Source organism: Hipposideros armiger, unplaced genomic scaffold (genome assembly GCF_001890085.2).
Source record: "Hipposideros armiger isolate ML-2016 unplaced genomic scaffold, ASM189008v1 scaffold_613, whole genome shotgun sequence".
NCBI classification, from domain to species: domain Eukaryota; kingdom Metazoa; phylum Chordata; class Mammalia; order Chiroptera; family Hipposideridae; genus Hipposideros; species Hipposideros armiger.
In genome coordinates, this window is record NW_017731963.1 from 632,078 (window position 1) to 648,412 (window position 16,335).

At 39.8% G+C, this 16,335-nt stretch overlaps 1 protein-coding gene across 3 annotated transcripts in view; it reads right to left on the reverse strand.

The window, feature by feature from the left end:
- Positions 1 to 16,335, reverse strand: part of RPRD1B (regulation of nuclear pre-mRNA domain containing 1B) — a 50,137-nt gene that overhangs the window by 31,786 nt on the left and 2,016 nt on the right. For all 3 annotated transcript variants that reach the window (XM_019625079.1, XM_019625077.1, XM_019625078.1), the window contains exons 2-3: positions 12,248 to 12,377; positions 4,060 to 4,193 (exon numbers count right to left, since the gene is read on the reverse strand). In XM_019625079.1, the coding sequence (XP_019480624.1) occupies positions 4,060 to 4,193; positions 12,248 to 12,377 (264 nt within the window). The remainder of the gene's footprint in view (positions 1 to 4,059; positions 4,194 to 12,247; positions 12,378 to 16,335) is intronic.

A 16,335-nucleotide genomic window follows, 5' to 3' on the forward strand; every position in this document is an offset into this window, starting at 1 on the left:
TTCTCCCAAGTCCCACCTTCTAGCAGGTTCCACAGTGTGAGGACTATCTTACCCATCTCCTCTTTCTACTCCGTCCCATGGCCTCTTACCAGCAATCTGCCCCTTACATGCCTTGTCCAGACCACTGTCCCAACTGGTCTCTCTGCCTCTAGTGGCTCCTTTGCCAATTTAGACTACACTCTTATTCATGGTAATGGTGGTATCATCTTGAGTACTCCCCCTCTCTCAGTCGTCATCATCTCCCTCTACCGCCCACAGCACTTGGCCATTGCCACTTCGCATGGTCACTGGCAGGCACTTACCACTCGGATAGAAACACTGTCTTACTCCTTTACACCCCCCTCTAATACCTAGGAAAGCGACAACAGACTTGAGTCTGAAGCATCTTCAAGGCAGAGGAAGCACTGAGCTTGGAAAGCCTTGGTGCTGTGCCAGAAACAGCTATCGTTGCGCCCCTTTACACAAACAGGACAGCCTGCTCTGGAAACTCTACCCTGACTCATCTGTACAAAGTTAGCAGCTATGATGCCCAGCGTCATAATGCTCAATCTAGTCAGCCATTAAAAATAACCGAGGAAATCTGTCAGTCTGATTCTTATGTCTAAATTTAAGATAAAGCATCCTTCCACTATCAATTTAGCTTCTGACCAAAGCATTTACACTCCCTTTCTAACTTAGCCACTGTTTGCAAGCAGGGCAACACTACAGAGGGCTGAAATCCTGCGGTCTTCATTTTGTACACCATCTATTCTGTCCTCCAACCTGTCCGCATCTTCAAAGGGTCTTCTACTCAGTGAACTTCCAAGTAATCCTGGTTCCCTAAGTGTTTATGGTATGCCTTTCGGAGACCTGAACTGTGGTAGAATTTCAGACACCATGGCAGACTGTGAATTTTAAGGCAAAAAAGTAGCCTGAAGGTTCCCAAATCACAGTACAGAATGCAGTCATCTACTTAATAAAGCTGGATATTCTAAAGAATGCACTTGAAATTTTCTGGGGTGAAAAAAAAAAAAGGAAAAACCCACAGATTTTTATATTACTCTCATAATGAGAAAAGAATCAGGAAATATTGTTTGCAATATAGCTCCCTCATTCTTTGTTCCCTCCCTGCAAAATAAAGAAAAATAGTTTTTAAAGCACATGAAACTTTGAACTGAGTGGCAGGTCCGGCCTTGAACCCGGGGACGCTGGGCCTAGAACTTGTGCTCTTAACCACTATGCTTTCTAGTCTTACACAAAATCTGAGAAAGCCGAAAACACTAATAAGTCTCCTCCTACTTTTGCTACCGGTTCAAATTTAGAAACTCAGAATATCAGACACTAGAACTGGGGAGGACAAATTAAAGTCCTATCATCGCTCGATTCATAACATCTTACCTACATTATCTCAAGTGAGCCTCACAACCCTATGAGGCATTACTATTAATATCCATAATGTACAGTGAATAAAGGTCAAATGCTGTGCCCAAGGTCACACGGCCTGGAAGTCAAGAGAGCTGGGATTTGCACTCTGGAAGTCTGATTTCATACTCCTGCTCTGAATAGCTAAACTAACTCTACTAAGGCCCAGGAAAGGGTGGCCTGCTCATGAATTCATACCTTAATTCAAGCCTATTGAATCCATGAGCTTTCAGGTAAAAGTAGAGTATAAAGAACATAGACTTTAAAATCATATCGATCTGGGTTTGAATTCTCCACATTCATTATATCTATTTGGACAAAATTATTTATATCCTTTTGAGCCTTAGTATCCTCATCTGAAATATGAAAATAATACCAAATTCATAGAGTAGTTGTATGGATCTAAAATAAACATGAAAAACAGTCAGCAGAGAGGTTGGTACCTAATAGATGCTCAATACATGCCACTTCCTTTGTATCTGTCTTTCCTTTCTAAGTCCCTCTACAACTATAGGACGCTGTGTGATTCATGTGTGACTCAAGTAAATAATGGCGTTCCAGTCAGTCGGGCAAAAGCGTGAGTGTTCCTAAGAAAAGAGAGACACCTTTAGAATACCTGGGGTCTTGCGCCTGGGGAGATAAACTCAAGAAGTCTCCAGTTCTAAAACAAAATTCCTAAGCTCACACATGTTCTGATGTTAGAAGAACTGTCCAAGTGCCACAGGAAAATTTTTATTTCAAAGATAAAATTTAAAGCTGTCTGAAAACAAAGAATTATCCACGAATCAAGTCTGAAATATAAAAGGACTATTCAAATTTGGAAATAAACTTCTGGAGAAATCATCAATATTTTGAAAGGTCTGTGGTAAAATATTCTGATAACTCAAGTCCAAAGACGACAGCGAGAAGACAGAGTGGGTTAGCTTGGACTAATATACACACGTTGGAACCTTCGATAGGTGTTTTCATCTTTACAGAAGAGACAAGAAATTATCTTTAATCAGCATTATCCTTCATCACAGAGGGACGCTACCTCTATTGTTAATGTCTAGACACACACAAAAAATCTCAGAAACCCAGCTGAGGTATTTTCAGATCTACCACAGCCACACATCCCCCCATTTGTCTGACTGCTCCCTGAGCGCAGAGCTATTTCTCTCCTCTCTCCCTCTTTCCTATAGCACCTAGCATAGCTGTTGACTCAAAAGCACATGTCCGGCAAATGATTGTTGAATTGAAATTCAACACTTAGCTTCTAACATTGTCTTTCATAACTCTCCTGCTTGCCCAAAGGTGTTTTTAGAAACCAGCACAGTTTACCAATGAACTCGAAGGCAGAGTAAAGGAAAGAATGCTGGATAATTCCCCAACACTGCAGAACACTCCAAAGGATACAAGGCAAACACCACCAGAAGCCAAAGTACGAAATATCTTGCTTTTCAGGAGTTACCGCCCAGAGTGACCCCAAAATTGTTGGTTATCAACTCCAGGTAAAACAGCAATAACCTGCAGTCTGAAAGCACCTGTCATTCTTAGCCTCTAAACTCTAGTTTCACAGGAAAGTCACCCCACCTTAAAATGCATATAAACTCAGACCTGGATGAGTCATGGAAGGAACATAGTAAAGGACTGCTGAATGGATGCTATTATCATGTGTACTAATCATGGTTATATTCTATAGCAGAGGCATGTGAGAAATACCTGAGGCACATGAAGGGAATGGCTACACGTGCCCAGACGAGCTAGGGAAGATATCAGGAGGAGGGCAGCATCCTTGAAGAAAGAATTCACCACACAGTGAAAGGGGCAGAAGGACATTTGGGGAAGAGTTAACAACAGATGCAAAGGAAGAGGCACCAACGGAGCATCAGGGGCAAAACTGTTGGGTACGGCCCAATAATGTGGTGTATATGGGGGAATGGCAGGAGAATCTGGAAAAGTTAACTAGTTCAGATTATAACAAGTCCTAAATACTATTGTGTAAGTACTTGGACTCGATCCTCCCAGCAACGAGTCTGTGTGCAGTTAGATCAGATCTGTAGCTTAAAATCATGTCATGCCAACCAGAAGTTAAAGAACCAAATAATGTTTGATCTTCTCTTTAAAGGAAAAACTAACGCAAGCTCTTAAGGAGGACTTGGTAAAATTCACAAACAGTACGTATACACTTCCCAAGGACATCTTTGGGTTCAGTAAAGCCCCAAATCAATTTTAGACAGCAATCTGACAAATCATGGTCCAAAACTGCATCAATGTTTAATGGAACCACGTTCTGAAAGGGCTAAGGGACCACGATCTTACAGTAATTAGTGGCAGGGCTAGGACAAAATCTTAGTCCAGGGTGCTTCCTAGTTCCCCACAACTCTACACAACTTGGTTGTTCCTTTCCCTTGTACAAGGAAAGTCTCTGAAACACAGAAGAGAGCCAAGGAGAGCACAGAGCAAAAGTTAGGGTGTGAGATGATGAATAGCATGAATACTAGAACCAGGCTTACACGCTGCGAGCACTACATAAATTCTCACCATCATTCATGATCATCTCTCTCTGAAGAATCATATAATCGCTGGTGGTTCACAGCAACCCCCACTGCAGCTTTTCATATTTGATTCGAAAGTAGGCAAAGACCAAGAGCTGTAAACATGTGGTGATGTTTCTACCTTTGGGGGGAGGGCTCTTGGAGTCCTCCATAGACAGCTTCAGCTGCTGTATGAACTCGCCGCCATACACACTTCTTTCTTGCCAGATGTTCAGCAATCTTTCTAAAGGTTTTTTACAGCCTTCATCTGCCTCTCTGCCCAGAAAAGACGAAAAAATATATATAAGCTTAAGATTTTTTGTTTTTAATTAGGACAGATCTACTTAAAAAAAAAATCAACAACTGACTAAATGATTTACACATTTAAAAACAGAAGAGAGAGTGAGGTACATATTGTGGTGAACAGGTACCCAAAACTTGACCAGAATCTACATTCTGTAGGGGAGAGAGAGGGATTACATGATAGAAATAATTGGTGTCTTTTATCCCCTTTGAAAGATGGGGAAAATGAGGTAAAAAGCCAATGAGTGATTTTTACAGACAGAGAATTATCAAAAATTGACCCGTTCCATTGTGACAGCTTGCTTTTTAAGAAGACATTAATCGGAATCTAGTGCCACACATGCTGGAAACTAAACTTTTAAGGATAGAAAAATTTTTTTAAGCCAAATATTTTAAATGGGGAATAAATTCACTACAACACATCAATGCTAACACACGAATGCCTCTACATGTATCAATACAATCATACACACATATATGCCAAGACTGATCTCAACTTGAACTGAGCTACTTGATAATTATTTTAATTCTGGGCTAGGTCTGTATTCCATGTTCATATAAAGATGTCTAACAGATAATCTTACCACACACTGAGCAAATACTACAGTCCTTAGTAATTTATACAGTTTTTTTTCCTGACATATTACACTCTTGAAACAGAGTATGATGTGACTATAATCAGCACTCAGTGTTTAGGCTTACCTAAAAATGTCAGACAGCAAGTGCAAGGGTGGGGGAAGGCTTTCCGAAATGAAAACAACTGAAATTCCCTCACCATCTATTCACTAGCTACTGCGAATTTTTCTAGTTTGTAAAGCTGTCTGGATGTCAATTATCTTACACTGACTGACTTCAAACAAGAAGGGGACAGCCTGACATCTTAGTATCTAAGTCAATATCTTTAATAGGAACGTCAAGAAGAAACCATCCCAAATCAACTGAGGTGGGAATTTCATCCACCCTCAGTCCTGACAGCATTTTTCTAAAACTTATGTTAACGCTTAAGGTGAGGTGAGGTTTTGGCTTAATCTGGTCCAACTGTATTACTTACGAATTATTAGTGGCAAATTTCACCGAACTGGGGTTAAAGTACCAAACCAGGGCACATACAAATTCATTTCTTGTTGTTGTTAAACCTTTTTCTTTTAGTCAGAGGTGAGGAAAAAATTTTTCCACTTAAATAGTTAACAAAACATAAAGATACGACCTAATTATTTGGAATTTGTGATAAAACACTTTTACTCCACCTTCAAACTGTACCTAGAAACAACATACTGCTGACTGCTTCCTCTGCTCTCAGCCTGGTCCAAGCCACTATCACCTTCTGCCTGATTTCTACAATAGCCTCATTACTGGTCTCCTTCCTCCACCCTGGTCATCCTACAACCTATTCTACAGCTTTAAAAATATAAGTCGAGCTGTTGTGTTAAGGCAGATCATGTCACTCTTGCTCAAAACTTCCAACAGGTCTTCCTGTTCTCCTTCAGAATAAAAGTGAAAGTCCTTAGGAAGCCATTCTCTACCCAGTCCGTTACTTCTCTGGCCTCCCCTCCTCCTGGCACTACAGCTACCAGGGCCCGCCCTCCTGCCTCAGGGCCTTTGCACTTGACGTTCGCTTTGCCTGGAACCACATTTCCCGAGATGGTGGCAAGGCTCACTGGCTTTCCTCTTCCAGGTGTGTGTTTACTCACACAGCACCTTTTCAGTGAGTCTTCCCCTAACGTCCCCATTTAAAATTACACCCCCAACCCCTACTTAATTTTTCTCCACACAATTTATCTTCTGATATGCTCTGTAGTTACTTGCTTACATTCTTTCCATTTGAATGCCATTTCCACAAGGACAGGGATCTGTCTTCTTCCCCCCACTGCTATTCGCCCTAGAACAAGCATGATATTTGTCTAATTGTAATCTTTTTTGAAACATTTTAAAATAGGTTTCAGTAAGCCATACAATTGCTGAAAGTTAACTTTCAGCAATCACCTTACTACATCAAGGTCATTCATGTCAGACAACCAGATAAGCACTCACCCGCTCACTCACTGAAGTTTATGAAATCTGTACTGTGCTTGGAATACACAGGATTTGGCCCTGACTTCTAGGGCTTGGCCCAGCAGCTGCTCACCTTTCCACACCCTGCCTGGGGCTTCACATTCTAGCAACGCTGGACCATGCTTATTTTCTACTCAGAACTTGCAACCGCTTGTGCATGGGCCTTTGCTCATGCCATCTCCTCTCTGTTGAGTGGAACCCCCAAACAAGAACAAAGTGAAAAGGGAGACATTGTGAATGACTCAGGTGGCTTAAGTGCTTAAGTGTATGGGGAATGTGTAGAAACAGCCAAAGAATCTGGAGGGACAGAGTGGAATTAGATTTTAGCGGGTCCTGAATGCCTTCTTAAGTGTGTGGCCTTTATCCTGAAGGCAAAAGCAAGTCCCAAATGTGATCGAATTTATGGTTTAGAAAAACAGTCATTTTAACCAAGTCACAACTAATCAGAGCTTAATTAGCTGGTTGGTACTTTTAACACAAAATCTGTTCTCTGAAAATTCTCCCTTCACTTAAAAGAAAGAGAAACCAATCATGACAACCAATTCTTATCTAGGATTTAGTTAGAAGGAAGGGGAGGGGCACAACACCTACCCACCCACCCACCATCCCTGGGGACATTTGGGACTCAATTAAGACTTAAGACTTAAGGTTTCAATACAGTTTCAGCCATATTACTATACAATAGAAACTGATGCTCAAACCTGTTATAACCTAAAGACATTTTCCAAAGACTTTCACCATGAAAAGCTAAAGCCAAAAGGGGGCTCTAGGTTAATTGGTGAATGTACTTAACCAGGATAAGCTAATTCTTTGAACACTCTAAAGTCAAGGTTTGCCAGATAAGTTTCAAAGTTACAGATAACAACAGATAACAAGTCAAGAAATCTTCCGACTGATGAGGTTTTGTCATTAAGTTGCTCCAACACACTGGGAAGTCATGTCAGCACCTAGCTAGACACAACTGAAACAATAAAGCAGTTTTACAATAGAAGGAGCTATCTTGTCAGGTTGCACTAACTCCAGTCTAAATTGAGAAATCTTTTAAGTGAAAAAACACCAAAAAAATCGTTGTCACTTATCGAAGAATAAACTTGCAAAATGATAATTACGTACATAATTTATTATGTTGAACACAACTTAATATGTATTTAAATTCTGATTAATTATAAATTCAATCACTGCAAAATTCATTTAAAAAGTGAAGAGCGTGTATTATACACACATATGACTGCGCTTGGAGTGTTGGCTGGATGCCTTGCCAAGCCAGCTGGGGGGTGGGGGGTGGGGCATTTCTTCCTTTGCAGTTTTAACAGCACTTCGTTGTACAACCACTGTTAATTTCTGTGTTTCTGTCTTATCCCATGTACAGTAGGTCTACGGCAGCCTACTAAGGGCAGGAATTCTTTCTAAGTATCTCCAACGCTTTCAAGAGCATCTCATGTATAGTTGGAGCAGAAATGTTCCTTCGTAAGTGGATAGAAAAGAGTTACCAGAGCAAGCCTGGAACAGCTACCCTTAGAAAGGCCTGCTTACAAGGTTGGCCCTTGGCGGGCATCTGGGAGCTTGGGTTTCAGGAGTGCTCCTGCCACCTGATAAGGGTGTTTGACTGTGCCTAAACTGTTTGTGCATAAGGCTTATGCTGAACACCTGCTTTCTTTCTAGGAGTCTGGAATTTTGGCAGAGGATGCCAGTGGCCAACCCTAATCAAAACCCTGGGCACTGAGTCTCTAATGAGCTTCCCAGGTATACATTTCACACCTGTTGCCATAACTCAATACTGGCAGAATTAAGTAGGTCTTGAAGTAACTCTACTGTGAGAGGACTCTTGGAAGCTTATGCCTGACTTCCTCCCATGCACCTTTTTCCCTTCACTGATTTTGCTGTAATGACTCAGAGCCATAAGTACAACTATATACTAAGTCTTTGAGTTCTCCTAGCAAGTCACTAAACCTGGGCGTGGTCTTGGGGACCCATAACACAACGGTAAATAAACATGCATATGGTGCTAACTCCAAATTTATGTCTCCAGAAATTAATTTCCGACTGAGCTTCAGACTACAGGCATACTTTGGAAATATTACAAGTTTGGTTTCAAACCACCGCAATAAAGCGAGTATCTCAATAAAGGAAGCCATAATCTTTTTGCTCATGGAGGGTCTTGCTTTCAATTTGTAAAAAAGGCAACATCTGTGAAGCACAATAATGCTAAGCACAATAAAACGAGGTCTGCCAGTATTTTATCCATCTGCGCATCTGGATCGCCCCTTGGAATGTCTACTAGCCATCTCAAACTTAACACAGCCAAAACAAAACTCTTGATTTCCTCTACCGTATTCACCCCCCCACCCCCGCAAACCTCATCTCAGTAAAGGGCACCGTTGGCCATCCACTTATGTCAAAAGCCTAGAAATCATCTTTGATTTCTCTTTTCCCTTACTACCAGCTCCCACACAATTCCCATAAATCCTATCAGTTTTACATTGGGGGGTGGGGGAGTGGGGCGGGAAATCTATCCACAAAGTAAATAAGTAAATTCAATAAACAGAAGCTATTGGGTTGTCGGGAAAGTCATGACGCATTTTTGCAATGAAAAACGGAAAAATACGCCATGACTTTTCCGACAGCCCAATATTATCTTCTCACTGCTTCTGAGTCCTAGCTGATGTCACTAGTCTCTGCTAAAGCAATACCCTCCAAACTAATGTCCCTGCCCCTCCGTTGGGACTTGATAGCCCATTCCCCAAACCAAGCCAGAGGGATCTTTTAACAGTATTATTCCCCTGCTTAAAACCCTTCACTCACATCCCATCAGAGCAAAATCCTCTCTTCCAAGGCTTGCAAGGCATGTGTGACTGGCACCTGCCTACCTTTCTGATCTTATCTGGATGCCCCCTTTCCCTTTGCTCACCGTGTTCTCACCACACTGGCCTTCATGCTGATCCTCTTAACATGCCAAGATTACCTCTACCTGAAGCTCTTAACAGCTGTTCCTGCTTCACCTGATCACCTCAAAAGTCATTTCCTGAGAGATGCCTTCCTTCACCATACCAGAAGAGGTCCCACTCCAGGATGTCATTCTATTTTATATGTCCACATTTTACACTATTTGAAAGTATCTTGTTCATTTATTTGTCCTTGTCTGCTGTATTCACGGCTGCTCCCTATTGTATGGATCAGTTCTTGGCACATGGAGGGCACTCAAATACATGTTGAATGAAAAATGAGGGGCACAACTATCTCCAAACTGGGAAGAAAACAAGAAGGCATCGTGTGGGAAAAAAGTTCAGTCTGGTTAATTAAACTGCTATTCAAATTAAATCTACCCTATGAGCTTGGCAGCTTTCTCTGACTTGAGAAGTTTGGTTTGGGGCAGAATGAGGGAGGAGGTAGGAAATTATCATAAAGAGATTACTAATCAACTTTGGTCAATATTAACAGGTCACCTAGCTTTGCCCACCAACTGGCCACAGGAAAACCATACAGAGAGCACTTCTTACTATTGATTAGGCAGAGTGACGGGTCTTTCTGTTTTAACAGTGGTGGGGGAGGGGTACGGAAACATGGGGATCCCAAATATAATACCCACAAAGGGTGTTAAAAGAACTAGAAGAACTCAAAAAAAGGAAAGAAAAGAACGAAAAAGAATGAATGAATGAGGGCCGGCCGAGTGGCTCAGTTGGTTAAGAGCTCGCTCAAGAGTTTGAGCTCTGAGCAACAGCGGTTTGAGTCCCGGCCCGAGCTGAGCAGCTGCTGAGCTGCCAACAGGTGACAGGATGGCTCAGCTTAAAAAAAAAAAAAAAAAAAAAAGAATGAATGAATGAATGAAGGTTAAGTTTTTTTTTAAATTAAAAAGGACCAGATTTATTTTCCCCACAATGCCACAGGCTCTGCCAAGGCCTTTTTACAGTTCCTCCTAGCTAGGTTTTAGGATGTTACCAAGTATAAAAGGAATTCTCAATCCTGGTATTCCCATCCCCCTTCCCCCATCTCTTTCTACTTACCCTTTTCTGGTTTTGGTGCAGCGAACAATTATTGTTCAATTTTTAAATAAAAACACTGTATTTACTAGCACTACAGGAAACTATTTCAGTCAACTTCCTATACCCTGAATTAATTACCTTATTCATCGAATAGTGACTGAATTGCTCTGTGCCAGGGCAGAGACCACAATGCTGCCCAGCTCCTGGGACACCGCCCATTCACATGGTGTTCCCTAAAGCTCTGTAACCCAGCAGCTCCATGCCACATGCTTCACCAGGTGCTTGGGATACAGCAAAAACCACAACAGAAATGGTCTTTCTCTTCACAGTTTATAATTCAGTATATTCCCAAGAAGGAGCAAAGACTGTGGATCGGTCACTGTGCTCACTGTCCTATATACTTTCAAACATACTATTTTACTTTAGTCTCACAACAACTCTGAGATAGGTGGTGTCATCATCCCCTTTTAACCAATTAAGAAACTTGGGCTCAATCAGCTAAGGGACACATCTATAAAGTCACTCAGTGCTGGAGGCAGAACTACAGCCAACATCTAAGAAACTGAACTAAATGTCCTCAAAACAAGAAAATGCCTGTCTCTGATTTCAGACAGCTACTCTAGTAATTTGTTCTAAGCCAGGGCTCGGCAAACTTTTGAGGCGGAAGAGCTGCCAGGGATCGGCCAACTGCGGCTTGCAAGCCATATGCAGCTGTTTGGGGACGTACATGTGGCTTTGAAGAAAAATTGAAAATAAAAATAAAACTATCATAGTTTCATTTATAATATTACTTAAAATTTTCCTTATTTGTAAAAATATATTTATGGCTCTCAAATAATTTTTAAATTGTTGTGAGGGACAGGATTGGCTCTTCCAGGGGTTGGCAAACTTTTGAGATGGAACGTACCCAAAGAGCCACATGTGGCTTGCGAGCCGCAGTTTGCCAACCCCTGTTCTAAGCTTATTCTCTGTGATGAGTAGTCAGTATTTATTCAAGTTCATAACGCATTCTGCTTCTTCAGTGTCTGTGTTCACCAAAAGAAAGAGCAAACTATGCAGTGGACAATCAAAAAATCTTTTTCTCCATCTTTAGTAAGCTAGATGTCATTTCTTTCTTTAGGATTTCTCATTTTGTTCCTTTGAATGTTTCAAATCTTTCATGGAATGCCAGACATATTTTCACATTTAAGACCTTTCACTTACACTTTAGACCCTAGAACAGATTTTATTTAACCCACTAGTCTCCTTTGTGCCTTTCTCAATTTCCTTTTGCAAAAGAAGATGTTTATTTTTATGTCTACTTAGTAATGTATAAACTAGTCTTTCTCTGCTCCCCCTGAGCAGCTTATGTCTACAGAAAAGCAGTTTGTTTTTAAATAATAAGAATAATTTATAAAACTTCTAATCAATGTTACGTTTTCTGTGATATTAGCTGCATGTATGCTCTATGCTCCAGTGCTGTTACAAAACACGATAGTGACCAAGACTTCATACGATACAGCCAGAGCAAACATCTACTTTCCACACTAGTAATTACCTTTGCAGTTACAGTAATGACTATTTCTAGTAAACGAGACATGTAAACATCCAGAAGGAAGTAAGTAAAAATGAATGCATAAGCAACGAATTTCTTGCTAATTAAGGTTTTGTTACTGGAAGGTTCCCTTGTACCACTTGACTGTGTTTTTTTACCATAAGCTAATGAGGCTATTCAACCAAAAGAAGAAAAATACCATGTTCAAGAAATGAATTCAATAAATGAATACATCTAGGGAAAAAGATGTACTTCAGGTGCTAGATCTCTTCAATGTATCACAATGTTTACACATCTGAGAGAGTTTCTAAGGGCCCAGCAAAACATACAACTGTAATTTGGCCTCTCCACCAATCTCTGTAAAGTACGTTCACAAAGGCTATCTTGGAAAAGGAAAGAACAAAAAGGAGGAAAGGTAATGCATTTAAAAACAAAACAGAATGAAAAAAGGGGAAACATACCTGGCAACATGAGAAAAAGCATCCACAAGGACAGATTCAAATTCTCTAGTGAACTCAGGTCCTTTCCGCTTACTGTTTTGGATGACATCATTTGCTAAGTATAAAAAAGTAAGCTTCCTATTTGATTTGGCTGGAAAAAAAGAAAAGAAGATAATTTAACTTACACCAAGGAAATTCTCAATTCACAATTCTTTTGCCCTAAGCTACTCCCCCCAAAATTTTTAAGACAAGTATGATCTACTTGAGATCAAGGCTGCTATACGCTTGAAAAACAACTTAAGGAACTCTTCAACATCTTTAACAAAAGAAGTTTGAGAACACAATTTTTATAAAAAAACAAAACAAGAATAGGTCATCATCATTTCTGTGTTATTTTAACCAGGGTTAATTAATTAGTGGTAAAGATGAAGGCAATCTAAAATTACTAAAAGATAAGCAGTCAATATTCTCCACAATATGTTAATACCAAGATTTTCATTTATTCTATTGCCAAGATGAACATTTCTAACTCACTGTAAATTATCAAATACTGCAGAATGAAAGACTGAGTTAGGTTCTAATTTTAAAATAGATTCTTGTAATTGACGCTCCTAGACTAAAAATTTTTCTTTGAACATTCCAATATCCATAATCAATCAACGACATCAATTCTACAATCCAGAGGAATCGCTAGATGCACCAGTGGATATTTATCTCAAATACAAATATGTATTAATGCTACATTATTACTGAAAATTTACACATGTCTGAAATCTGGATATACAAAATTATGACTCCCATAAAAACCATAATTCTTCTCTTTTATACATACTAAATGTATCATTTCCTATTATTCTATATGGTATCATATTTTAAACCATAAAAACCTCATGCAATATGTCTGAGTTACAGTTGCTTGGGGGAACATTACTGAATTTCCTGGCTTCTATGCACATAACTTCTCAACCGTAAAGTTACATCACTACAATTTTTGGTCCCAGTTTTGTCCTAAAAGAAATAAATAAGAACACAGCCAGTAGTTCAAAACACTGAATAAGTTTTCTCCAATGCCAAAGTACCTGAAAAACTCAAGCAAGCCCTAGGTCAACCTTTACACACTTGAATAACTAGTCCTTACTCCATTTCTCTCAGAAACCCCTTGTTTCTTTTGAAATGCACACAGCATGTATAAATTTTGACAAGCAGGCATAAGTACTGACATTTTTAAATGTAGCTACAAAAGAGTAACCCAAGTTAAAAACAAGATTTTTAAAGCACATTATAGTTTAAACCGATGACTTAACTAGTTCATAAAATTAAATATGGGTACCCTGAATTGTATTAACCTTCCGGTAATAATATAATTTTGATAGCCAAATGATGAGAACATTAAAAACCTGCAGTTATGTTGCCACAAAGGTATGATTACGGCAAAAGGCTTTTTTTTAAAGCAAACCTTATTCTGGGATGCTGCAAGTAAAAAACTACCAAGTCTATAATGCCATGAAAGTTAATAGATTCAAAAGTAAAACAGGGGTGACCAGTAAGCTCAGTTGGTTAGAGGGTGGTGCTGACAGCACCAAGGTTACCTATTCGATCTCCGCATGGGCCACTGTGAGCTGTGCTCTCCCTAAAAAGAGTCGACAATGCCATTGTAGCAGGAAAGCAATGTATAACCAATAACCATAGCTGCTCCCCAATTAAAAAAAAAAAAAAAGGCAAAACAGAACTTCAACAAAGCAGATTTGAGTAAATGAAGCTTTATAAATTCCACGTACTTTACATAAAAAAAAAACCATTTTAAAAAATGTCAATTTGGACATTCAAAACCTGATACATTTTTAAGTATTACAAATAAGACACTAAGAGGCCAGAGAGCCAAGGTTTTCACTATCTACAAGGCCAATTAATTGTCATCATCCTCAAACTTAGTAATGGGGGTTTATTTAGGATAAAATTTTTATCTCTCCACATCCAGCACTCTGAATAGTCAACATAAGCATCAAGTGTGTAAAGGTAATACGACAAAGCCCTCGAGTATTTGAACACAGTCATAATGCATACAACACACACACCCTCCACTCCAGCCCCAGGTGACAGCTCACTTGTTTAGATGTCTTTCCAGTATGACAACATGCTCATATAACAGATCTTTTTACACCCTACCTATGCCCATTCCAAATTGGCTGAAATAGTTATTGAGCCAAGTTTAAATAACTAGCTAGACCAAAAATTTTCATTTATTTGGCTGGTTTTGATATCTAGAAAAGTAACTTTGGGGAAAAAAAGGCCTATTTATCTGCATTCAGGCCAAGATACAAAAACATTACTAAAAAATATTCATCTAAGAGCATTTTACACCAAACTGCTCCATAAAGATGGGAGTTCTATCTAAAACAGGGCCCAAAAGAATAAAGAATTATTCCTAGAAAATGGAAAGAAAATAACACAGCAGGAATAGAGGTAGTATTTAAGCAAGAAAAGGTAATTTTTGTTAAGTCTCGTAAATATTTTGAAGGCAACCCAGAGACAGTCTGTAAATACTTTAGGGAAAATGATTTGACCATAGATATAAATGTCTACTTTTAAAGACTCAGGGTGGGCTAGAACCTAAGGGGCTGATCAATTTGAACACTAGGGCACAAAATCTTTTCCACTTTAGAGGGGGGACATTGCCAATTCAAGAAGGAAGCATGGGTATTAGGACGCTGTATTCTGATGCTGGAAAGAGCATCCTCTAACTCTGTACTGTCCAATATGGTAGCCACTGGCCACATGAGTGAACAACTGAATTGTGGCTTGTAAAGCTCAGGAACTAAATTTTTTATTAGATATTTAAAACTTTACTTCCTTAGTCACACATTTCAAGTGCTCAACAGCCACTGTGGCAAGTGGCTACCTTGCTGGACAGAGCAAATATAAAACATTTTTATCATCCCAGAAAGTTGTATTAGTGCTATTTGGATCCTTTACTCAACCATGAAAACGATGTCAAAGAGACCACGATTGAACTCCTAACCTGTTTTTTAACTGTTACAGGCACCATTGCTAAATGCTATAGGCGTTACAAAGAAACAAGAGGCCTAGTTTCTCTCTCAAAACACAATCTAGTGAAGAAAACATAACTAGTCAGGATGAAATACAGGAGGCCCTTGGTATCCAAGGAGGATTGGTTCCATGTCTTCCCCCCAGCCTCCCAACCGCCTGCTCGAATGCCAAAATCCATGCCAAAATCCACCGATGCTCAAGTCCCCTCTATAAAATGGTATAGTATTTGCATATAACCTAAGCGCATCCTCCCACATACTTTAAATCATCTTAGACTTCTAATACCTAATACAATGTAATACTATGTAAACAGTTGTTATATTGTATTAAGGAATAATAACAAGAAAAAAAAGTCTGTGCATGTTTAGTGCAGAGGCAACCATCCTAGGCCTATTAAGTACACATCAGCAACAGTGTAGCTTTTTCTCTGGAATATTTTCTACCCATGGTTGGGTTCAATTCACCAATGCAGAGGCCCAGCTATAAATGCTAAACTGGTGTGGGAGGCAGTGATTAATTCTAATAAACAAAAGCACTACGGGTTTGGTTGGAAGGTTATGATCTCCTTCACTTACTATTAAGCACACTCAGGCACAGGGTACTTGAAATCACATGTTTTGGTGTCAGAGAGCTCTGGGATCATGTCCCTGCTGTATGCCCCTGAACAAAGCACTTTATCTCTCTGTATCTCTACCTTCTCATTTGTTAAATGGGGAATAAGAATGCCAGGCTACTTGCAATGTAAGGTTCCATCATATGAGGTTAGGGTTCGAGGAGCTTCATAATGACTGCACTCTATAAATTGTTTTTTTCGATAATTCAAGTAGGGTGAGGAGGGGAATCAGGAAGTAGTTAACATTTGAGATAGATTCTGAAATCCTACCAGATAGAATCCTGTAGCGGTGATTCACATTTTTTTCACACCTCAGATTTTGGAAATATATGAATGGCATGGTGGGGTACATGAAGGCGGCTCTGGGAGCTCCAGGCTCTATCCCCCAACTGCCCAGAGGGCTGCAGCAACCCCTATCTCAGTAAAGCATATGATATTGGGCGGGGGG